This window comes from Cajanus cajan, chromosome 4, assembly GCF_000230855.2.
Source record: "Cajanus cajan strain Asha chromosome 4, NIPB_CcT2T_4, whole genome shotgun sequence".
In the NCBI taxonomy this organism is placed as follows: domain Eukaryota; kingdom Viridiplantae; phylum Streptophyta; class Magnoliopsida; order Fabales; family Fabaceae; genus Cajanus; species Cajanus cajan.
In genome coordinates, this window is record NC_138520.1 from 50,255,637 (window position 1) to 50,281,025 (window position 25,389).

Genomic DNA, 25,389 nt, shown 5'->3' on the forward strand with positions numbered 1-25,389 from the left:
GGAATGAAATACTTTCTTTCTACCTTCACCAATAGCTCCGTACATGAATATAAAGTGCTGATCCTAAAGATTCACTAGGACAGGTGGCACACAGGCCCAAATAGCATAATAATAAAATCCTAACCAACTCCTTCTAGAATGATTCAAAAGCAACAATATTAAATAAAAGGGACCAAACGGTCAAAACACTAATGGTGAATGAAATCATCCCATCCAGCTGGCTTCTTTGACACCCTTTTAGGCCTTCTTTCATCCTCCACAATGGCATGCGTATCAATACTTTCCCCATCGACAAAGACCTTGTCCTCAAGGTCATAAATCAACTTGAGTTCGTCCCACTTCTCCCAAGAAGTATCATCCGGAGATAGTCCATGCCACTGAACTAGAGCCATGCGTGTAGGAGTGCCATCCAAGGTCACTGTCTTCAAATCCAGTACAGCTAAAGGTGAGACTAGGGGGCTGTTTTCCCAAGAAGCAGGCGGCAGAAGGTCAATGTGAGAGGGAACTGGGCCTTCATGTTGTTTCAGCATGGAACAATGGAAGACGTCATGGATTTTGGATGATGAAGGCAGCTCTAGTCTGTAAGCCACGGGGCCGATGCGCTCTAGAACTTTGTAAGGACCATAAAAACGCTTGGCAAGTTTGTGATACTTGTGGCCAGACACGGAAACCTGTTTGTAAGGCTGTAATTTCAGATAAACCCATGTCCCTACGTCAAAACTCAAGTCCCTTCGCCTTGAATCAGCAACCTTCTTCATGCGACTCTGCGCCTTAAGCAAATTACGGCGTAGAATAGCCAATATTTCCTCCCTGGAGGAAAGGACAGCATCACAACCAGCATTCACTGAAGTACCTTCGATATATGTGGGTAATGTTGGCGGGGGTCTCCCATAAACTACTTCAAAGGGAGTCAATCCGGAACCTGAATGCAGAGAAGTATTATAATGGTATTCTGCCCAAGGAAGGTACTTGAACCAATGATTAGGCTTGTGGTGAACAAATGCGCGCAAGTATTGCTCAATGGTTCGATTCATTACTTCGGTTTGCCCATCCGTTTGAGGATGATAGGAAGAACTCATGCGAAGGAGCGTGCCACTGAACTTGAACAGATCGGACCAAAACTTGCTAATGAAAATTGGGTCTCTATCGGAGACTATGCTCTTGGGTATTCCATGATGTTTACACACCATTGAGACAAACAGCTCTGCTACTTTATAAGCCGTGAAACCCGAATGCAAAGCCCCCAAATGTACTGCCTTTGAAAATCGGTCCACCACTACAAATAACACTGTGTAACCGTGTGATGGAGGAAGTCCTGTTATGAAATCCAGTGAAATATCCTCCCAAACAGCAGAAGGAATGGGCAATGGATGTAGGAGTCCTCCCGGTCTAGCAGTACTGTACTTGGTCTGTTGACACACAACACACTGAGAAACAAATTCCTTGGTGTCCTTGGCCATAGATCCCCAGAAAAAATTTGCACTGATCCTTCCTAGAGTTTTGCTAACCCCAGCATGCCCCCCTACTGGAGTTTCATGAAACTCACGCAGCAACAATGGGATGAATTTGGACTTACTGCTAATCCAAATTTTCCCCTTAAACAGAAGCAAGCCATCACGCCAACGAAATTGAGGGTAAGTGGAAGGATCCGAAATTACCTTATCCCTCATAAGAATAAAATCAGGATCGAACAATTGAGCTTTCTTTAACTCATTCAAGAACACAATCTGTGGAGTAGAGAGCATAAGTAACTCACCCTGTGGATGCCAAGCAGACCGGGAAAGCGCATCTGCCACAACATTCAATCTTCCCGGGTTGTATTGAATCTCGTAATTATATCCCAACAACTTTACGAGATAATGTTGTTGTTCTGGGGTCTGAATGACTTGAGACATTAACTCTTTCAAGCTTCGCTGATCCGTTTGAATGATGAAAAACTGCCCCAACAGATACTGTCGCCACCGTTTTACAGCACTAGTGATGGCGTGGAGTTCGCGCACATAAGCTGAGGACTTAGACAAACGAGGACAGAACGCCTTACTGAAATAGGCGAGTGGCCGCTTGTCTTGGGTGAGGACGGCACCCATAGCAGACCCTGAAGCATCTGTTTGCACATAAAATGTCTTGGCAAAATCAGGCAATGCTAAAACCGAGATGCTAGTCATGGCAGATTTCAAGGATTCGAACGCTGTTTGGGCACTAGGGGACCATTGAAACTGCCCCTTCTTGAGAAGATCAGTTAATGGCTGAGCAATAGCTGCATAATGGCGGACAAACTTCCGGTAAAAACCCGTCAAACCCAAAAATCCACGCAATCCTTTGGTACAAGTGGGAACTGGCCATTGAACCATAGCCGCAATTTTTGCAGGATCTGGGGACACTTCTCCATTGGCAACAATATGCCCCAAATATGTAATTTGAGACTGGAAAAATGAGCACTTATGAGGCTGCAAAAAGAAACTGTTACTTGCCAATATCTCAAAAACCTGTCGCAAATGGACCAAATGCTGATCAAAATCAACGCTGAAGACCAAGATGTCATCAAAGAAAACGATGACTGTCTTTCGCAGCAGAGGCCTGAAAATCTCATTCATGGTGGATTGGAACGTAGCTGGCGCATTGCACAATCCAAAAGGCATAACACAATACTCGTAATGCCCGTCATGAGTGCGAAAGGCCGTTTTGGCTATATCAGATGGTTGGAGACGGATTTGATGAAACCCCGAAGTCAAATCCAATTTCGAAAAGCAGCGTGCAGAGCCCAATTCATCCAACAACTCCTCTACCGTAGGCAACGGGAAGCGGTCTTTGATAGTGATGGCATTTAAGGCACGATAATCGACACACATACGCCAGGACCCGTCTTTCTTTTTCAGAAGGAGAACCGGAGAAGAAAATGGGCTTGAACTTGGTTGAATCCACCCTGAGGCAAGCATTTTAGAAACCTGTTTTTCAATTTCCAGCTTCTGAAAATGTGGATATTTGTAAGGGCGAACATTGACTGGATGCGAATTCGGGACCAGAGGAATCGCATGATCAGTGCGCCTTGATGGAGGCAAGGAGGTGGGTTCAGAGAAAAGACGTGAGAAATTGGAGAGTAACTCTTGTACCTGTGGATGAGGGTGAACAGGGAATGAACTTGGTGATGATGCTGGCCTTACTACCAACGAAAAGAACTGAGCCGTAGGTTCAGCACGCACAACCCGTTTTAATTGGTGCAAGGAAAGAGAGGTGGGCTGCAATCCAGAATCCCCCTTCAACTCCACAATGGAATTATTGAATTCAAATTTCATAGTGAGTGCTTGGTAGTCCATTAGGATTGGCCCTAACTGCTTCAACCACTGAGCCCCAAGGACCACATCAGATCCGCCCATATCCAACACATAGAGAGCAAGGTTGAAGGAGTGGCCCTGAATATGAAGGTCCACTGATGAACAAACCCATGCGCAAGACAGTTCCTCTCCACTCCCTACTAGGACTTTAAGTGGTGGTGTAGGGGATTGGGCCAGGCCCAAACGAAGTGCTACTCCTCTTTGAATGAAATTGTGTGTACTGCCTCCATCCACCAATACACGGACTGGGTGGTTTGCAATGCTACCCAATAGACGAAGTGTTTCCGGGGCGCCAGTACCGGAAAGAGCATGCAAGCTGATTTGGGCCAGGGAACCCAATAATTCCTCAATCGGGGTGTCCAAACCCGGATCCGGATCCGGAAGTAATGGATCTGAGGTAGTGCCAGTGGGTGTGTCATCATCCTCAGAGATGAGAAGAAAGAAACGAGCGGGGCAACGGTGAGAGCGTGAATACTTCTGATCACAATTAAAGCACAACCCCTTCTCACGACGATCTGCCATCTCAGCCTCGGTCAACTGGCGGAAACGAGTTTTTGGAGCAGGAGTGGGCAACAAAGGGGGAGCTCGTGGCGGTGCGGCTGTTGGTTGTTGCGGTGGTGGTGCGGATGTGATGGTGCGGGTTAGAAGTGGAGCTGGCCAAGATGAGGCTGGTCTAGGGCGCTGGAAGCGAGAGAGATCAGAAAGCCTTTCCTCTTGCAAACGAGCCAAACCCACCGCCGTGGCCAGAGATTGAGGTTGCTGTGCTATCACTTCCCGGCGAATCTCCGGCTTCAAACCGGAAAGGAAGCAACTCAGGAGGAATGGCGGTGACAACCCCGTGACCCGGTTAGCCGTAGCCTCAAAATCTGTGAGGTAAGAAGAAACAGAGGAAGTTTGGGTTAGCTTAAAAAGTTTACCTCTAGGATCTTCGAATGCAGTGGGGGCAAACCGAGCTTCCAAAGCTTGAAGAAGGTGAGTCCAAGAAAGGATCTGGCCATTCCGGTACATCCATTGAAACCAAGCCAAAGCAGCACCATCAAGATAAAAGGAAGCCACAGTAATACGTTCTTCTTCCGGTGTGTTGTGGTAGTCGAAGAACTGAGAGATCTTGAAGATCCACCCCACTGGATCAGTACCATCAAAACGGGGAACATCCAACTTCAGAAAGTGGCGCTGGGAGGAAGTGTTATCTGAGGAGTGGATGAGACGAGGGGAAGAAGGAGTAGAGGTGTGGTGAGATTCCATAGTGGAAAGCCTAGTGTGGAAATCAGCCATTTGAGTAGAGAAATTGGCCATTTGAGAAAGCATTTCATCAACTTTATCTGAGAGACTTTTGGAACATTATTTCTACAAATTTTTCTGTGAAATTTTATCTGCAGGTAATACCTTCGTGAATAATATGTTTTTGCGAATTTTAAAATTCGCAAGAAATTTCCCTGCGAAAAAAATTCGTAGGAAAGTTTCCTACAAAAAAAATTCGCAGAAAAATTTCCTGCAAATTTTTTCGCAAAAAATTCTGTAGGAATATTTTTTACGAAAAAAATTAAATAAATTACTACAATTCTATCAATAATTCTTCAACTTTCAAATGCTCACAATGAATTCATCCAAAGCATTTGTTTCCATGCCTCCAATATGTGATACATAATCTTTTAAACTCTATGATTGTAGATTATAAGCCTAACACTCAACCATACAAATCAACTTGTAAGGTAAGTATTACCCCAACTTATATACTCTTTAATTGTTTTATTTTCAATCGATGTAGGACTCGAAATTTTTTTAAAATATTAAACTTATAAATTTAAATATTTTTTTTTGATTTTTCTTGCAGATTAAAATTGGTAGAAAAATCTGCGGGAAAAGTTACCTGCGAAATTTTCCTACCATTTAGTATACATTATTTGCGAATTTACTTTTGCAAGAAAATTTGTAAAAAAATAAAATAAAATTCTTATAATATTTTCTGTAAATTTTTACCATGGAAAAAATTTCTATGATCATTAAAATTGTAGCAAAATTTACAAAAATTTATTGTAGATTATTTTTCATAAAAAATTTGTAAGAAATATCTATAAATTATTTTTCACAAATAAATTCGTAAAAAAATTTTGTAAAATTATTATTACAAGAAAATTTACAAAAAAGTTATGTAACTATTTTTTTTATAGAAAAATTCGCACGAAAATAACAATTAGACAATTCTACCCGGCAAAGATACTGATTTTGCAAGAAGAATAAAAGTACCTTGGTCATCCCTCAAACACTATTCTTCATCGCAATCATTTTTGACTCTTGAAAGACAACAACATTCACATTGCATTTCACCACTCTATGTGGGGGTTTCTACCAAACATCCAAGCTTTGATGTTGGTGAATTTGAGAATTATAGTGTACCTGATCCCAATCCCTGAGATAATCATTAGCCTACTGAATAACTACCATGGAAATTCTATCTTAATTTTCCCAAATCTTACCATTCCTCCTCCGCCACATTGAAAATAATATTTAAACCTTATTTTATTTCAAAAATAATATTTAAATTCAGCTTTTTAACAAATATACATAATAATATTTTATAATATAATATTATAATAACTGGTTAGGGACCTACTATTACAGCCTCTCAGGTGAGGCATAGAGGTTGCTACTTCATGTAGAACTTCTAAAAAAAACTATCACCAATCATCGTGCACTCGTAAAACACAAACACTTTTCAAAATAATATCCCAAGAACCCACCTTGTAAGAGAGATACATTATGCACTTTCGAGTACATTATCAAGTCACCTACTAAGGTTGCCAAAAGGTCTTCTAGGAAAAATCTATGGTGAATCTCATGTAAATACGATTTAGTGGTGGACTAACACTAATTTATGGTGAAATGAAGTGGTTCACCCGTGGTGAACCTTGTTGACACCTTTGGATATCAGGAAAAAAAAAAGTGAACATCTAGGATCATTTACTAATTACCCTTGTGTATTTATCCTGTTCCTGTGTTAGGATACACACTTCAATTATCCTTGTTGTGTTGGGTTTGATCCTGGGTCTCGGTCTTCTCGTTCCTATCTGAGTAGTCCGATGTGAGGAGGGGTGTGCCTGCAAAGACACTCCAACGCTCAAGTAAGTGCTCGGCGTAATAAATGCGGTAGGTAAAAGTTAGTTACATACCTCGAATGGGGTCTATTTATAGTGTTTCTTATTGGGCCGTGATTAGGAGCTGGGCCCCGGAAAATTAGGGGGTTAATCCGACTTATTCCTTAAGTTAATCCCTTCGTAGTCATACTGGTGGAGTCCCGGGGATCGGCCGAGTAAACCGACCCTTTCTGTTTGGCGATTGTTCGGTGAGTTCGGGTATTGATTTCGGTCTCTGTTCGGGTCGGTCGGGTCGACCTCGGTCCCATACGGTATACAACCCCCGCAGCGTCGAGGATTCAGAAGACGAGGACGTTTACAAATATAAAGCGTCGTGGTTTTTCGTGGGGGAGTAAGGATCGGTCTCGACCGCTGGTGGTGCTCATTTGTGGCTGGGTGTGCCGAGGTCTTCGCTTAATGAAGCTTTTCCGGAGATCTCAATTGGAGAACCGAGAGCGACTGGGGTAGGTATTTTCCGAGACCTCAACTGGGGGAGGTCTCTGCCGAGACCTCAATTGGAGGAGGTCTATGCCGAGACCTCAATTGGAAGAGCCACGAGCACGATTGGAGGAGGTCTATGCCGAGACCTCGATAGGAGGAGCCGCGAGCACGATTGGAGGAGGTCTATGCCGAGACCTCGATAGGAGGAGCCGCGAGCACGATTGGAGGAGGTCTATGCCGAGACCTCGATCGGAGGAGCCGCGAGCGCGACTAGAGGAGGTCTATGCCGAGACCTCGATTGGAGGAGGTCTATGCCGAGACCTCAATTATTGAAAGCCAGTGCCGAGAACTCTATGGACGTGGTGTGCCACGTTGGCCCTAGCGGTTACGGGTCCAATGGTTACAAAATCTGGACCGTTGGATGGTCCAGATCGAACGGTTGTGGTTGCGAGGTGTCTTTTAACCTCCCCCTTTTACCTTGCCTATAAATAGGGGGGTTTTGGAGCATTTACTTGCTGTAAATTCTCCGAGGTCTCTGAGTTAAAGAGTTTAGCCGAGCTCACCGATCAAGGTACAATTTTGTATTTTTTAATTTGTGGTAATAAATGGACAAAGGTTACTCTTCGGCAAGGAGTTGGACGTCGTTGGAGGTGTCAAGCGCTGCGTCAGATGGGGAGGGATCGGATTCGAGCGAGATATCGAGGTTGCCACCGTTACAATATGAAGTGGTGTTCCCTTCCGACCACCCGGAACAGGAAGACAGTGGGGATGACGTGGTCGAGGTATCGCCTCCCGTGACCTTGGTCGTGGCTTTGGCCCGGGCGACCGAGGTAGACGATAGAGGCTTAGGTCGGGTCGGTCAGCCGGACCCATGTGCTGCAGCCATTCATGCCGAAATAAGCGGGGATGAGTTGGAGATGCTTGACGATGCACGAGGCAAGGGTGTGGTCGGCCCGAGTGGTCGGTTGAAACCAAAGATTGACTACGGCATGGTGGAAATGCCGGGGTATGAATGGGTAGACGGAGAGGTCGGCATTTACTTCTCCATGTTATCCGACCAAGAGCTGCTAGACACATTCGTGTCTTTAGACAAGTGCTTCGGGAGCGGGGAGGATGCATTTCCGTTACTCGCCGAGGCGTGCGTGGATGATGGGCCGAACACTGACTTCGTGTTTTTGGAGCCGGGGCCCGATGAGGACAACTACTTTTATGCTTATATGTGTTGGTTCGAGGATCTCGGCATATAGTTGCCCTTCGACGATTTTCAGATGGGGGTGCTCCGAATACTCAATGTGGCCCCGACCCAATTGCATCCGAATGCCTGGGCCGCTATGCAGGCGTTTCGGAACCCGTGTCTATGCTTGGGTCTTACTCCCCAACCGTTGGCTTTCTTTTACTATTATATCTGTCGCCCGAGCAAGCCGGTGAAATGGGTGTCACTGGCTCGAGTGCCGAAGCGAGGATTTCTCCGGGCTTTCACCTCTTCTTACAAGGGGTTTAAGGATGGCTTCTTCAAGGTTCGTTGGGGGTCGAAATTGAAGAATTGCTTTTATGACCGAGACGGGTCTCCTCTGTTTCCCTTTTATTGGACGAGGCGCCCGACACGCTTCGAGGCCATACCCGAATCCAAACTCCCTACCGAGGACAAAGAAATCGTGGATCTCCTTGACAAGTTACCGAAAGGCCTGCCTGTCCGAGGCCTTTTGGACATTTTTGAGACGTCTCACTTCGAGATGGCCTTGCTAGGTATGTGTTTTAGGCTTCAACGATTTTTCAGTGGTTTGAATTGATGTTAAGGTTTATTTTGTTGTAGGTTTAATGGCCGGAGGCAAGTTAGATGTTACTGCCATTCTTGCTCAGAGGGCGAAGGAGGCGAAGGCTAGCGGGAAGGTCCCGCTGGCGAGGTCGGCCTTGAAGAATCCACGGGAGAAGCCGACCAACGTGATCATTCCCCTGGCCGATGCCAGGAAAAAGGGTAGCACTTCTCAGGTGAGGGCTGCCGAGCACAATATAGAGCCGGAGCATCCGAGCTCTTCTAGCAAACGCCCGAAACAACTATCCCTGGAGCAATCGGGCTGCGGTCCTTTCGCCATTCCTGCCGTCATCGTCGGGTCGAACTTCCTCGCTCCTAATGTACAAACCGAGAACCTGGTCGGCCTGGATCTTGCAATTGGAGGCGGGTTGCAATATTTGGAGGGTATGTCTGCCGAGGCCGCGTATAAGCTTTCCTGTGAGCTTGATACTCGAACCTCCCTCGTTGCCAAACACGTGATGAACAGGCATGTCGTTTCGGAAGAGAGGATCTATGGCCGACTCAGGGAGGCCGAGTCCACAGGGAAAGAGGCGTTGGCTACGAACGCCAAGTTAACTGAGTCGGCTGAAGAACTGAAGAGGGCTGCCGACGCCTACAGGAGGGAGGCCGACGACTTGAAGTTGGCTGTGCAAAAAATTAAAGTTGATGTCGCGGCCTCGGCGAACGAGATCGCTCGGTTGAAGGAGGCTGTTGCCAAGTTTGAGGCCGAGGCAACCGAGGAGATCCTTTCCCAACATGACGCCGGCTTCCAACATGCGGTCAGGCAAGCTTACCACTTCTGCGAGGTCCCGGCTGACTTTCAATTTGATGTTACCCGAGACTTTTTGGGTGGTAAGTTTATAAGCTACGCTGAGTTCCCTCAAGGGGCCCAGCCCGATGCCGAGGCTCCTCGTCAGGGCATTTCTACTCAAGTTCTTGTGCAATCGGCCGAGGAGGAAGATCCGATCATTGATGTGATCGGCGACGGCGATGGGGGTAATCTTGGAGGCTCGGGAGCTAATTAGGGGATCGGCTTGTCGATAGTTTAGGATTTTTTTTTGTTGCTTCTCTTGTAACCGGGCCGTAAGTGCCTTTTGTTATTTTGGCCATTGGTGCCGGTGGGAAGACAATTATTTGTAATTAGCCGTTTTGCTCGGCCATGATTAATGGAATATTGCTTTTTTAATTGCGCATGTATATCAACATCGATTGATAAAACGAACCGACTTCGTATATTGCCGAGGAGGATGATTTCGCGATTTGAATGTTAAAATAAACCTAGAGTGCTCGGATTGTAATCTTTCGGGTTGATCGTGCTCGGGCCTAGATTATGCATTTTAGCAGCGTGTCGAATTACGCAGCAGTGACCGAAATGAGAGCCTTCGGGTGTATTTCTGAGGGTCCGGTCGAGGGTTGCTCGGTGTCAGTACGTGATGCGTGTTACTGTCGAGCTCGAGTGCGCCTTTGAACCATGAGCATACGAGAGTGCTCGGTTTAAGAGTAATTTCGTGAATGAATGGTTGGCGCATAATGCTTGGGTGAAACCCGTTGGGCGCGAGTACATTTTTAGTGGTCGGCCGAGGATAACTCGGCCTCTTCGTTTGTGTTTAGTGCTCGGCCTAGGTGCATCCTTAGCCGAGGAGGTTACTCGGGAGGGAAACCTAAGGTGTGAGTGCGCGTTTCGTGGTCGGCCGAGTATTGCTCGGTTTGAGTATGCGTTATGCGTAGTGCTCGGCCTAGGTGCATCCTTAGCCGAGGAGGTTACTCGGGAGGGAAACCTAAGGTGCGAGTGCGCGTTTCGTGGTCGGCCGAGTATTGCTCGGTTTAAGTACGCGTTATGCGTAGTGCTCGGCCTAGGTGCCTCCTTAGCCGAGGAGGTTACTCGGGAGGGAAACCTGTAGGGCTCGAGCGTACTTTGGAGCAGTCGGCCAAGGATTGCTTGGTTCAAATGTGCGAGAGTGCGTAGTGCTCGGCCTATGTGACCTAAATAACAACAATAAAAAATGAGAAACATGATGAAATTTGAAGTTTTTATTAGTGAAGTGCCTCGTTAAAAACCTTGCCGACCCAAAACCCTCCTTAGGGAAAAAAGAGTCGGCCAAGGAAAAGAGTGCACTATTACATCAACTGTAATACATCTTTAGGTGTGAGGAGTTCCAGGTTCTCGGAATCGGTTCTCCTGACAAATACTCTAACTTGTATGCCTCGTTGCTTAGGTTATGTCGGACGCGGTATGGTCCGTCCCAATTTGGTGCGAGCTTTCCTTGTCTCGGATCCCTTCTCGCTTCACCTGCAGCTCTCCAAACAAGATCTCCTTCTCGGAATTCTCTAGGCTTCACTTTGCTGTCGAATCTTCTTTTGTAGCGTTGCTTGGTGGCCTCGGCCACGACAAGTGCTCGGTCACGAATTTCTTCTATCGTGTCTAAGTTTGTTCAGAGTTCGGGCCAAGAGGTGACATACTCAAAGAACCAAGAGGAGTTGGCTAGACATGAAGGTTTGGGCCAGTCAGGGCCCAATGGGCCTGATGGGCCTGGGAAGGCCCAAGTTGAACTTTTCATGGGCCATATTTTGTTATAGCTATTTTCATATGTTTTGTATACATCATGTTAGTATAGGTATCATATATTTTGGTCTTGTATTTTGGACCACATAGAGTAGCATTTTAGGTTTTAGGCTAGTTGGGCCTAGTTTTGGGCTTCATGGGCCTTTGGGCTTTTGGTACCCAATATTGGGCTCATTTTCATTCTTGTAATTTTTCCTTTCCATTGTAATTGTTTGACCAATGTAATTAGGTCATTAGAATAGGAAAATACAAGGAATACTAAAGTATGCTAATTAGGTTAAATTAGGTTTAATTTGGAAGTCATTTAAGTTACATTTGAGTCACATGTTTAGCACCATGGGTGGCTGAACATGTGCCACTCAAATTAACCCTAAATGACTCTCAAATCACACCTAAATGCACCTTGGTACCTAAATTTTCGGACTTACACATGTGCACCAAAGTTTGAATTCAAAAATCAAATTTGAATTCAAACTTTAGGCGCCATTTTGTGAGGCTTTAGTTTAGGAACCTATGGGTCACAATTCCGTGCATACTTAAGCCATTCTTTCACCTTTTGTATTCACTTTTGATCATAATTGAAATTTGTGAGCCATTGGCCGAGTTTCCTCTCTCAAAAGTCCCTTAGAGTTCATCTTCAAAACCTTAGGATTTCACCTTAGAGTCCTCCTCTTTGAAGTGTGCTCTCCATTGATGCTTGAGCTTGGATGCTTCCCTCCTAGTTCTACGTTGAGTTCATCCGTGAGTTCTTAGCTTCCAAGTGTTCTTGAGTTGAAGAATCAAGTCTCCATTGAAGAAGATCCGGCCTAAGCAAATCCGTGGAGAAGATCATCCATCACTTCTCCTAAGTTTGCTATCATTTTTGGTATCAAGAGCAAGGTTCTTCAAGGAGATAAGTTTTTTTTTTCACTTTTGGTCCGATTGTTTTTGTGTTCTTTGTGTTCTAAGTGTCTTGTTTGAGTTTCTTTTCGGATCTACATGTTTTATATCATATTTTGTTCCATAGATCCATTGGTTGATTGTTCTTGAATTTCTTCCTCAATCAACTTGTTTAGGACCTATTAGCTTGTGCTATTTTTTTTATTTTAATTTTGAGTCTCTCCATTCCTAATATGTGTCCGTGATTGGACTGCATACATTGCATTTAGATTTTGGTTTTTAATCCATGTTTTGTCTTAGTATGTTTGTGTAGTCTTTATATGTCTTAAAATTCCTTGAATAGCATGTTGACCTAAATTTCTTTGTGTCTTGTTCATCAATTTGTTGCTCTCGGTTTGCTTATTGTTCTTGCCTCCTATATGTGCTTTTTCTTTTACCTTATTGTGTTCATAACTTGCTATTAGTTCTAGTAAGTTTCTTTAGAGTTAGGTTTCCATTGTGTCTTAAGTTTTCAAATCACATTTCCATTGAAAAATCTTATAAAAATTTTTGTGACTCAAAATTTCAAGTGCTTAATCTTGCTTCTAGTGCACTATCTTTTGGATTCAAATTTTAAAAAGTAAATAGGCTGAAAACAGAGACAAAAACAGAGCCTAAATCAAAAGAAAAGTACAAATATTCAAAGAAGAAAAGTGTACAAAAGAATCCAAGACAAAACCTAAAAACTAGTGCACTAGTTTCCTTGTTTTCACTTGAATTTTTGTCTAACTTGTAGTCACGGTTTCTATAGCTTGGAATCTTAGAAAAATTTGAAACAAAAGGCAAATATACTCTCTGGACTCTTAACTTGAATATAGAAAAGAGAAAGAATTAAAAAAAAATTAGAGAAAGCATTTTAAAGTGAAAAAGCCGAGAGGTGTACATTGGTGAAAAATCACTTGATTCCTTGTTATTGTTTTGACTACTACTTGTGCTATACTTATCCAATTGCTTTCAAATTTTTTTTGTTTTGTTCATCTACTCTAGTACCTATCTAGGAACATTCCTAACTGAGTGCTAGCTTTATTTGGAGTCTTATTTTCCAGTTTTACTTGTTGAACTTCTTTGAGTCTTGTCATATATACATATTACTCTTAACTTTTGGTATAAGCTTTCCAAATTGTGCTTTATTGCTTGTCTAGTTTTCTTTCAATAATTTCCCTGTGCTGGAAGTGGCCTCAAATCCTTGCTCAAGGATCAAGCATTGCTCAACAAAGAGTAGGAAAAGTTTGGACACTAAGACCTAAAAATTTGACCTAATTTAGTGACCAAAATTTCTCCTAAACTTCCTTCACTTGAGTGACCATTCCTTTCACCTTGTGAAGCAGCCACCATTAACATCTTTGTTGTATTTCTTTTTCAGGTTCAGTAGCATCATATTGAAGGATTAGTGGCGGATTAAACATTTGATTAAGTGTTGGAAAATTTGCACAACAATCCGTCACTAAATTGGTCACCAAAACCTCCATTTATTGCTTTCTAGGCTAGTTTAAATTTTGCAATCTCTCTTGTATTTTAAAATCAATTTGTAAAGCTTGGAGGGAGTATTAAGAAGCTGGTCAGGTATATCTACATCCTTGATAGCATCTCACGTGTAGTGCTAGTGGAAGTGGCTTGGAAATTTCATATATTTCAAGCTTCCACTTAGGGAACTCGACTAGTTACTTATCTTGCTTCCTTTAAGTTCTTTGTCTTTTAATTGGTTTATTTGCTGCCTTAAAATGACTATACTTGTGTAGTTTTACTTACTCACGTTTAGTTTAGTCTCAAAAACAAAAAAATTGTGAAAAAGCATTCAAAATTTTTGTGAAAAGTTTTGGGGAATTGGAAGTACCACAAAGGAGTTTAGTGATTTCCACTTGAAAAGGCTTGGTTATTAAGTGGCTCTTTGTAGCTCACCTCCCTTGATAGTGCAACTTGTACACTTAGACTTCCAAGTGTTATTTTCATTCCTAGAAAATACCAAAAACATTTTATAACTTTTTGCATAGCATATAAAATCTTATTGCTTAATCATGAGTCAACATTCTCAAAGTAGTAGTGACTTTGAATCTCCTAAAAGTTTTAAAAGAATTGTCAAGGAGGTTGAGGCACTAAAACTTTGGAAGCATGATGAAATACTTCAAAAACAAAAAAGAAAAACTTGAAAAGGAAGTACAAATCATGGCTTTAGAACAAGAGATTCAAAAGATTAAGCAACGAGAAGAAAAACTTTTGAAAAGATTGAATAAAAATAAAAGTCCAAAAGGTTCTTCTAGGAGCTCAACCAAGAGCTCCAATGATTCTCAAAGCCAAGAATATGATGGTAGTTTGAACATGGATGCATACTACCAACCTCATCCTAGGAGAGTCATTAAAGAACACAAAGTGAGGGAATCAAGGGTTGATCTCCCTTACTTTCATGGAAAAGAAGATGTGGATGCCTACTTGGATTGGGAAATGAAAGTGGAGCAAATCTTCACTTGTCACCAAGTAGGTGAAGAAAGAAAAGTTCCCTTGGCCACCTTAGCTTTCCAAGGACAAGCTATGTATTGGTGGACATCCTTAGAGAGAGAGAGAAGACTTCACAATGACCCTCCAATCACTTATTGGAATGAGTTGAGGAGTGCTATGAGAAGAAGGAACATACCTTCTTATTATAGTAGGGAGCTTATGGATAAGCTCCAAAGACTCCAACAAAAGAATATGAGTGTTGAGGAGTATAGACAAAAGATGGAGTTGTATCTCATGAGGGCTGGCATAAGGGAAGAGGAAAGATTGACCATTGCTAGGTTTTTGAGTGGTCTAAATTTTGACATAAGAGATAGAGTTGAGTTACTCCCTTATAGGGACCTTGATGATTTGGTCCAACTTTGTATAAGGGTGGAACAACAAAATTTAAGGAAAAATTCTTTAAAAGGAAAAACTCAAGCTAACTCTTATATCAAGAATGACTACAAGAGGGAGGGTCAATATGACTCTTCTAAAAGCTCTAGTAAAAGTCAAGAAAAAGAAAAAGAAAATGATAAAAATGTTGTCACTTCTAGTAGTAAAACTAGTGACATCAAATGCTTTAAATGTCTTGGGAGAGGCCATATAGCTTCTCAATGTCCAACTAAAAAGGTCATGATTTTGAGAGGACAAGACATTTATAGTAGTCTTGATGAATCTAGTTCTACCACTTCAAGTGGTAGTGATACTAGTGAGGAAGATCCTAAAATTGAAAAGTTATATCCTGTGGATGGTGATCTTCTTATGATCAAAAGGCTTCTTGGAAGCCAACCTTGTCCCACTTCACTATCTCAAAGAGAGAACATCTTTCATACAAGATGTTTGGTTTCTAAAAGAACTTGTTCTCTCATTGTTGATAGTGGATCATGTTCTAATTGTTGTAGTACAAGGTTGGTTAACAAGTTAGCCCTTACCACCATTCCTCACCCTCACCCTTATAAACTTCATTGGCTCAATGAAGGTGAGGAATTGGAGGTGAATCAACAAGTGAAGGTCAAGTTTTCTATAGGGGATTATAAAGACAAAGTTTTATGTGATGTGATCCCTATGGAAGCTTGTCATATTTTGCTTGGTAGGCCATGGCAATTTGATAAACAAACTATACATGATGGCCTCACTAACAAAATATCCTTCACTCATAAAAATAAGGAAATTGTTTTTAATCTTTTAACACCATCCCAAGTGTTTGAGGATCAAAAGCAAATGAAAAAGAAAAGAAACAAAGAAAAGAAAGAAGGAAAGAGTGTGGATAAAGGGGACTCCACTAAGACCTTTATGACAAAAGAGAGTTATTTTATGACCAAACAAGACTTGAAAAGAACTCTCTTTATTCACAAAAGTCTTGACTCTTATCCTAATGTTGCCACTTATCTTAAAGTTGAGAATGAGGAACAAAATGAATTTCAAGTAAAGAATTCTTCTCAACTTCGAGATATAGTGAAGAAGGAGTGGACTATACCTAGTGTTACTCCTTATACTACTTCCTTGAAGGTGCACAAGGAAGGAAGTATTTCTTTAGATTTCATAAAGCACCCAATTTTCGGTTTACATTGTTTAGTAGATATAACTTGTAATAATCTATATTCTATGTTTGATCTTATGGGAAGTTCTTATTTTTTTGAACTTAATATGTTTCCTTCCCTACAAGACAAAAATAGATTATATGACTATGAGTATCTAATAAACAATCAAATCCAAAATTGTTTAGGACGTTTTTTAGTAGTATTTTCTTTATATTTTAGGAAAAGCCTAGGATACCATTTAGGGTACTTTAGGCAAGATATTGTAGTGTTTAAAAATCAGTCTTTTCATTGTCTTAGTCATAGTGTTCTTACATTTTTAGGTTTTACTTCTAGGTTATGCTTAGAAGAGGAGCCTATTTCTAGAGAGTCTAAAATTTTATCTTTCTTTGTTAGGTTAGATACTAGGATTCCTCTTAGGATCCATGATCTTTTATCTTATCATGTTACTTCTTATTCCTTGCATGTTTTATATGTAGGTGTTAATTTTTCTTCTTCCATTCATCCTCGAGATTTGAGGACAAATCCTTTTCAAGAGGGAGGGGATGATGGAATCATGCTTTGGAGTGCAAGAGGTGACATACTCAAAGAACTAAGAGGAGTTGGCTAGACATGAAGGTTTGGGCCAGTCAGGACCCAATGGGCTTGATGGGCCTGGGAAGGCCCAAGTTGAACTTTTCATGGGCCATATTTTGTTATAGCTATTTTCATATGTTTTGTATACATCATGTTAGTATAGGTATCATATATTTTGGTCTTGTATTTTGGACCACATAGAGTAGCATTTTAGGTTTTAGGCTAGTTGGGCCTAGTTTTGGGCTTCATGGGCCTTTGGGCTTTTGGTACCCAATATTGGGCTCATTTTCATTCTTGTAATTTTTCCTTTCCATTGTAATTGTTTGACCAATGTAATTAGGTCATTAGAATAGGAAAATACAAGGAATACTAAAGTATGCTAATTAGGTTAAATTAGGTTTAATTTGGAAGTCATTTAAGTTACATTTGAGTCACATGTTTAGCACCATGGGTGGTTGAACATGTGCCACTCAAATTAACCCTAAATGACTCTCAAATCACACCTAAATGCACCTTGGTACCTAAATTTTCGGACTTACACATGTGCACCAAAGTTTGAATTCAAAATTCAAATTTGAATTCAAACTTTAGGCGCCATTTTGTGAGGCTTTAGTTTAGGCACCTATGGGTCACAATTCCGTGCATACTTAAGCCATTCTTTCACCTTTTGTATTCACTTTTGATCATAATTGAAATTTGTGAGCCATTGGCCGAGTTTCCTCTCTCAAAAGTCCCTTAGAGTTCATCTTCAAAACCTTAGGATTTCACCTTAGAATCCTCCTCTTTGAAGTGTGCTCTCCATTGATGCTTGAGCTTGGATGCTTCCCTCCTAGTTCTAGGTTGAGTTCATCCGTGAGTTCTTAGCTTCCAAGTGTTCTTGAGTTGAAGAATCAAGTCTCCATTGAAGAAGATCCGGCCTAAGCAAATCCGTGGAGAAGATCATCCATCACTTCTCCTAAGTTTGCTATCAAACTGTAATACATCTTTAGGTGTGAGGAGTTCCAGGTTCTCGGAATCGGTTCTCCTGACAGATACTCTAACTTGTATGCCTCGTTGCTTAGGTTATGTCGGACGCGGTATGGTCCGTCCTAATTTGGTGCGAGCTTTCCTTGTCTCGGATCCCTTCTCGCTTCACCTGTAGCTCTCCAAACAAGATCTCCTTCTCGGAATTCTCTAGGCTTCACTTTGCTGTCGAATCTTCTTTTGTAGCGTTGCTTGGTGGCCTCGGCCACGACAAGTGCTCGGTCACGAATTTCTTCTATCGTGTCTAAGTTTGTTCGGAGTTCGGCTTCGTTGCTTACTTCATCAAAGTGGGCTCGGCGGAATGATGGTTCTCCGATTTCCACTGGGATCATCGCGTCGGATCCATAGACTAGACAAAAAGGTGTTTCTTGCGTAGTTGACTGGGGGTGCATCGATAGGCCCATAACACCTCGGGTAGCTGCTCGGCCTATGCTCCTTTTGCTTCCCCTAACCGTCTCTTCAATTCTGCAAGGATGACCTTGTTGGCTGACTCGGCCTGACCGTTTGTTTGTGGGTGCTCGACCGATGTGACCTTGTACTGCACTCCTAAGCCGGCTAGGAATTCGTTTAGTTTTCGGTCGGTAAATTGCAGGCCATTGTCGGTCAAAAGTGTGTGTGGGACACCGAAACGGGTGATGATATTCCTCCACAGAAATTTTTTGACTTGATGACCGAGATACATGCCAAGGGCTCGGCTTCGATCCATTTGGTGAATAGGTCCACGACGACGATGAGGAACTTACATGGCCCTTGGCAACCGGGAAGGGACCGAGTATGTCGGCCCCCCAGGTGGCGAATGACCATGCTGTGGGAATGCAATGTAACTGCTCGGCCTCCTGATAGATCAAGTTGCCATGCTTTTGACACGGTTGGCACTTCTTTACGAACTTTGCGCAATCAGAGTTTATGGTCGGCCAATAGTACCCGGCTCTCAAGAGCTTGGAGACGGTCGTCCTAGCTCTTGAGTGCATTCCGCAAATACCTTCGTGTACTTCTCTCATGACGTAGTCGGCCTCGTCGGGGTTCAGGCATTTAAGCAAGGGGGTAGAGAAGCCGCGTTTATACAACTGGCCGGCGATAACGACGTATCTACTAGCTCGAGTTCTCAATCGCTTGGCCTCGGTCGGTTCGGCCGGCGTGATTTCGTTGGTGAGAAATGCCTTGAGTTCGTCTTGCCAATCTGGGGGGTCACTGGGGTCGGCCAGGTTGGCCTCGACACTTGCCACCATTTTAGCCTCGACACTGGGGTGGTCGATCTCTTGTTGAATGATTGTTCTCAAATGGCCCGGCTTCTTGGTCGCGGCCAACCTAGCCAACTGGTCGGCACGGGTGTTGTCCTCGCGCGAGATGTGCTTGACCAACACCTCCTGAAAGCTCGCCTTCAGTTTTTGATAGGCATGATAGTACTTCATCATGCTATGGTCCTTTACTTGGAAATTTCCGCCAACTTGCTCGGCCACCACTTTGGAGTCGGTTCGGCATTTGATTTTTGATGCACCCATGTCCTCGGCCAGCCTTAATCCTGCCAATAGAGCTTCGTATTCGGCTTGGTTGTTTGAAGCTTTGAACTGGAAACGCAAAGATTGCTCCAGGGTTATCCCTCTCGGTCCTTCTAAGATCACTCCTTCCCCGCTCCCCTGGTTGTTTGAGGATCCGTCTACATGGAGGGTCCACCAATGTTCCTCAAATTGGCCGTGCCGGTGAAGTTCGTTTACAAAGTCGGCCAGGCATTGAGCCTTGATCGGTCCCCTCGGTTTGAACGTAATGTCGAACTGAGAGAGTTCAATCGACCAGGCCATCATTCTTCCGGCGAGTTCGGGTTTTCCTAGTACCTTAGCGATCGGACAGTCAGTGTGTACAACAATTCGGTGGCTCTGGAAGTAATGACATAGGCATCGGGAAGTGTGTACTAAACCAAGTGCCACCTTCTCTATCAACTGGTACCAGGTTTCTGAATCTTGTAGTAGTCGGCTGACAAAATATATAGGAGCTTGGGTGCCTTCTTTTTCTTGCACCAGAACCGAACTGATCGCCTCCTCGGACACAGCCAAGTATACAAGTAGCGGGCTCAAAGGATTAGGCTTCGTGAGGGTTGGTGGCGTCGCCAAGGTTGTCTTCAACGCTGCGAAGGCGGCTTCGCAGTGTTCATCCCATGAGAAGGCCAAAGCCTTCCGCAAGAGCTTTGTCATCGGGCTAATTTTGTCGCCTAACCGTGGGAGGAATCGGGATAAGGCGACCAATCTTCCTGCAAGGCGTTGCAATTCTTTGAGGTTGCTCGGGCTTCGCATGTCTAACACGGCCTGACATTTGTCTCGGTTCGCTTCTATGCCTCTCGCCGATAGCATAAAACCTAACAATTTGCCTCCCTTGACCCCGAAGGTACATTTCTCGGGGTTGAGTCTCATGTTGTGCTTACGAAGTTCACCAAAGATTTCGGCTAGGTCGGTTAAGTGCTCGGCCAGAGAGTTGGACTTGACCACTATATCATCCACATAGATCTCGATATTTCGGCCGATCTGACCCTGAAACACCTTGTCCATTAACCTCTGGTAGGTCGCCCCGACATTCTTGAGCCCAAACAGCATTACTTTATAACAAAAATTGGCGTTCTCGGTTATAAACGCCATCTTCTCTTCGTCGGCCGGATACATTTTGATTTGGTTGTAGCCGGAGTAGGCGTCTAGGAAGCTAAATATAGCATGTCCGGACGCGCCGTCGACGAGTCGGTCGATGCATGGAAGTGGATAGGCGTCCTTGGGGCAGGCTTTGTTAAGGTCGGTGTAGTCGGTGCACATTCTCCACTTCCCACTCGATTTTTTGACCAACACCACATTAGCTAGCCAGGTGGTGTATGTGACATCTCGGATGAACTTTGCATGTAACAGTTTTTGCACCTCGGCATTCGCGGCTTTTCTCTTCTCGTCTCCCATCTTCCTCTTCTTTTGGGCTACTGGTCGGGCGTCCCGGCATATAGCCAATCGGTGACACAAGAAATTGGGGTCTATCCCCGGCATGTCCGACGCTGTCCATGCGAATAGGTCTTTATTATCTCGAACCGCTCGCTTCACCTGGTTCGAATCGACTTTACTCAGTTGGGATCCCAAGTGCGTGACCTGTTCGGCTACCCGTCCCAGCTGAAACGGGACGAGGTCCTCTACGGGCTCGATCCGCTCTTCTTCTCCTAGCCGAGGATCGAGGTCGATATGCTCGGTCATCTCTTGTCTGACCACATTCACGCCTCTTGTCGTCGTCTAGGGGACGACCATAGGTTGCACCTTCAAGCTAGAGAGGTAGCACTCTCTTGCCGTTTTCTGGTCGGTGTGCACGGTGATCACCTGCCCATCCTTTGACGGAAATTTCATGCACAGGTGAGGTGTCGAAACAATGGCTCCCAGCGCATTGATTGACGGTCGGCCTAAAAGAATGTTGTACGACGTGTTCGCATGCACCACAATGTAACGGATTCTGATCACCCGAAAATACTTTTGATCGAATCCAAAGCGAGTGTACAAGTCAATGCATCCCCTCGTCATCACTCTTTCGCCTGAGAAGCCGACCAGTGGTTTGTGGTATGGCTCTAGGCTCTCTTCCGGGATCCCAAGCTACACAAAAGTATTCCATTACAAAATATCGGCCGAGCTCCCCTGGTCGACCAATGTTTTCTTCACGATGCAGTTGTGCATTTCGACTGAAATCACCATGGGGTCGTCTTGTACGGGGTCGACGCCACGGAAATCCCGGTCGGAAAAGGTTATAGGAGGCATCCTCGGCATCCTTGGTTGGTTCACACTGTTCACTGATCGGACGGCTCGGAGGTGTCGTTTTCCTGCTGAAGAGGTGGACCCGCCTCCGGCTATTGTGTTGATCACCTTCCGTGGTCGGTCATTGTCTTCCCTAGGACGCTGCGATCTATCTTGCCTCTCGGGCGAACGTGATCGGCGACGTCGGTCTCTTGGCAGACGAGCTTCGCGAGAGTGGTGGTCTCTTTCCTTTGACTGGTGGTCATGGGGGCTGATAAAACTTCTGAGGTGACCCTGTTTGATAAGGTCCTCGAGCTTGTCCTTCAGCGCCGAGCATTCTTCGGTGGAGTGCCCCCTATTTCGGTGAAATCGGCATGCCTTGGCTTTGTCGGCTCTGGGAGGTGTGTTCGCCCTTTTCGGCATGGCAAGGATTTCTGATGCGAGGGCCTGCTCCATCACCTTGGCCTTACTCGCATTGAGGGGAGTGTACACCGCGTAGCGAGGTCCTCTCCGGGGGCGGGTATTCGAGGATTCGGCATTAGTCTTTCTCACCTGCTCTCGGCCAGATTCTTTTCGGCTATAATTTTCTTCGACCCTGGCCTGGTTCCGGGTTTCCGCAAGCTCTTCCATTTGCATGTACTTCTCAGCTCGGCGTCGGAGATCGTTCATATCAACTGGCGGCTTCTTACACAAGCTGTTTACGAACGGTCCCGGCCTGAGGGCCGTGCTCAGCCGGTCTAATGCCACGACAAGATTAAGGTCGCCAATCTCCATTGCAATCTTGTTGAATCGGTCCATGAAGCCTCTCAGGTTTTCCTTCTTTTCTTGACGGACCCCCGCCAAGGCTAAAGAGTTCGTTTTGTACGGCTTACTCGTTGCGAATTGTAGGGTGAACTGGGACGACAACTCGCTAAACGAGTCTATGGAGGCGCTCGGCAGTCTCGTAAACCAACTCAAAGCTCTTCCCTTCAGCGACGTGGGGAATATTCGGCACAAAGCCGAGTCGTCCTGAGTGGAAAGGGTCGCTTGAGTCAAGAAAACGTTCAAATGTTCTTCGGGGTCGGATGACCCATCGTACTTCTCGATCAGCATGCTTTTCCAGTGGTCTAGCAGGGTTGCCTCCATTATTCTTCGGGAAAAAGGATGCCTTAGAGAGTGAGTGGTGGTGTCGGCCTTGTTAGCTATCAAAGAGGTGACCAGGGTCCGTGTCACATGGTCGGTTGGGGCATGATATGTCGACTCCTCTTGGAGGGTAGGAGTTGACGGCACGTATGTCTGGTTAAGGCTTCGAAGCTCGGCGTAGTTCGGCTAACTCCCTGGCGTCAGCCTCTCTCTGCCTTCGGATAGCAGCCATTTCCTCGCGCAATGCACGCAAGTCATCTTGGAGGTCAGGTTGGTCTCGGTCAGTGTTCGGCCGGACCTCTTGTATCACAGGCTCCGGTTCGGTTTGAGGCATTCCGTACGGGTAACGTTCTTGATTGGTCATAACGGGATTGCTTTCGGGGTTCGGGATTGGTTGAGTCGTCGTCGATTGTCCTTTGCGAGTTAATACCATGCCTTGGTCTCAGTCGTAGAGTTCTAAGGGGCTAAAAATGTCTCTTCGGCCCCACGGTGGGCGCCAAATGTTCCTGTGTTAGGATACACACTACAATTATCCTTGTTGTGTTGGGTTTGATCCTGGGTCTCGGTTTTCTCATTCCTATCTGGGTAGTCCGATGTGAGGGGGGGTGTGCCTGCAAAGACACTCTAACGCTCAAGTAAGTGCTCGGCGTAATAAATGCGGTAGGTAAAAGTTAGTTACATACCTCGAAGGGGGTCTATTTATAGTGTTTCTTATTGGGTCGTGATTAGGAGCTGGGCCCCGAAAAATTAGGGGGTTAATCCGGCTTATTCCTTAAGTTAATCCCTTCGTAATCATATTGGTGGAGTCCCGGGGATCGGCCGAGTAAACCGACTCCTTCTGTTTGGCGAGTGTTCGGTGTGTTCGGGTATTGATTTCGGTCTCTGTTCGGGTCGGTTGGGTCGGCCTCGGTCCCATACGGTATATATCCTTCATTATTTATATGAGAGTAATCTATCTCTTTCTGTGTTGCCTCATTTTACTGAAGAACCCTAGTCTCTTTTGGGAAGGCTACACTATATGAAGGTGAATTGTGACGGACAAACCCTTGACCTTTTCAAAAGCAATATCTTTGGAGGGAAGATGATCCTCCATCAGGTGTGTATTTTGTTGGTGTATTGTTTATGTTGTAAAAACTGAACATCTAGGATCATTGATGACGTCATGAGATACCTATGCTTAGTTATGGCCAAGTACGGTTTTTTAATTTTCTAACATGTCCAATGTACTCTTTGGAGAGAAGATCCGGACATTTCACGGCTACATACTCTTGCATAAAGGTATCACACTCTTACTTCATTTCTTTAAACAAAATAATAAAAGAAGGTTCAATTGAAAATTTTACATAATTTAATAATTAAGCTATTTGGCTGGCAACAACCTTTTTCGTTTTTGTTTTTTTTTTTACCGGATACAGCCGGTTTATACCGATGTTCATGTGAACCATATGCCAAAGTTCCCCACGGTTGCAAGCGCCGGTCTTCTAATGTTAAATGTATTGGGACTTTTGGCCTACACAAGGCGTTCACATCCATAAATGGTGAGATGTAAAAGGGCTTAGATTGATGTTTTTGGTTTTGGGTACTATATATGTACCTCCTCCCGTTTAGAAAAATCTTTTAATTGAAATACACTAACAGTAACAGCATGTTTAAAGTAACATATTTACAACTTATTTGAACTAATCTTATAAATATATGTTCACAAGTTATTGAGAATTTACTTTAATATGCTATTGGGGGAATAGTTTATGAAAACAATTTATAGATTATATAGAACTAATTTAACCCTATTTCCTAAACAAATTTACATACAAGTGCTTTTATGAAAACACTAATTCAATAAGCTCTTAAACTGTTTATTCAATCAAAGCCTTAAAGCTAAAAAGATTTCAATTCTGAAATAACACAAAAAATTGCCATGCCATCGAAAATCATTTATCTTTTGTGACTATTTTATATACAGTGTTAATCGATAAGTTGGTATATCTTTAGACTATAATGTATCAAAAACTCATAGCATGATTTACTAGGTGAACGAGAGCCCAATTACTAGAAAACTTAAATTTTGACTTCAAGTTTTATACGATAATAATTCAAATATCCAGCACATATTAATCTACATATCCATAAACAAGAATCCCAGAAATTGTCTTCTACAAGATTTTGCTAAGCAATGTAAGTGAATTGGTGAAAACTTTATACTGGCGCCAATTGATCACCAGCCGTAACAATGGTTAGTCATTACTTACCAAGATATGGCAAATAAAAAAAATAAAAAAACCGTTATCGGCAGCTTATATAGACACGACATAACAAAGGGGAATTCTATCCTTATCCCCATTCTTTTTCTCTTTACACCCCTCTTCACATCGCATTATTCCAGACATTAAATTTTGAAATGTAAATAGTATATTTTGTAAACTAATTTTCAAGATGTAAAGAAACAAACAGAGGGAGGGGGAGGTTGAAGAAGAAAAAAAAAGTGTGCGGGTAGAAATCCCCCGCAACAGATATTGGGGTAATAAGTAACGACAATGTAGGAAACTATATCATGATCCCGAGACCCAAATCATCATTCTCTCAAAATTTAGTTATTAGCTCTAGTGTGTTGTTTTGCATACAGGATTTGCACAAGGGATTATGTATTTGAAAATAATAGTAATCTCCTGACAAATGAAATTTAGACTATTCATAATCTATGTACATAAAATTTTGGAAACTGATGCCAAATGGTGGAA

At 43.7% G+C, this 25,389-nt stretch overlaps 2 protein-coding genes across 2 annotated transcripts; both read right to left on the reverse strand.

Annotated features, from left to right (window-relative positions):
* Positions 1–17,854: 17,854 nt before the first annotated feature.
* On the reverse strand, positions 17,855–21,004 carry LOC109817914 (uncharacterized). Its single transcript, XM_020383270.2, has one exon. The coding sequence runs from the start codon at positions 21,002–21,004 to the stop codon at positions 17,855–17,857; it is 3,150 nt and encodes a 1,049-aa protein (XP_020238859.2).
* Positions 21,005–21,409: 405 nt separating this feature from the next.
* On the reverse strand, positions 21,410–22,654 carry LOC109817913 (uncharacterized). Its single transcript, XM_020383269.2, has one exon. The coding sequence runs from the start codon at positions 22,652–22,654 to the stop codon at positions 21,410–21,412; it is 1,245 nt and encodes a 414-aa protein (XP_020238858.2).
* Positions 22,655–25,389: the final 2,735 nt, after the last annotated feature.

Bases quoted from the DNA above. Each gene is read 5' to 3' on its own strand.
- LOC109817913 (XM_020383269.2), bottom strand. From the start codon at position 22,654: ATGGAGGCAACCCTGCTAGACCACTGGAAAAGCATGCTGATCGAGAAG.
- LOC109817914 (XM_020383270.2), bottom strand. From the start codon at position 21,004: ATGACCGAGCATATCGACCTCGATCCTCGGCTAGGAGAAGAAGAGCGG.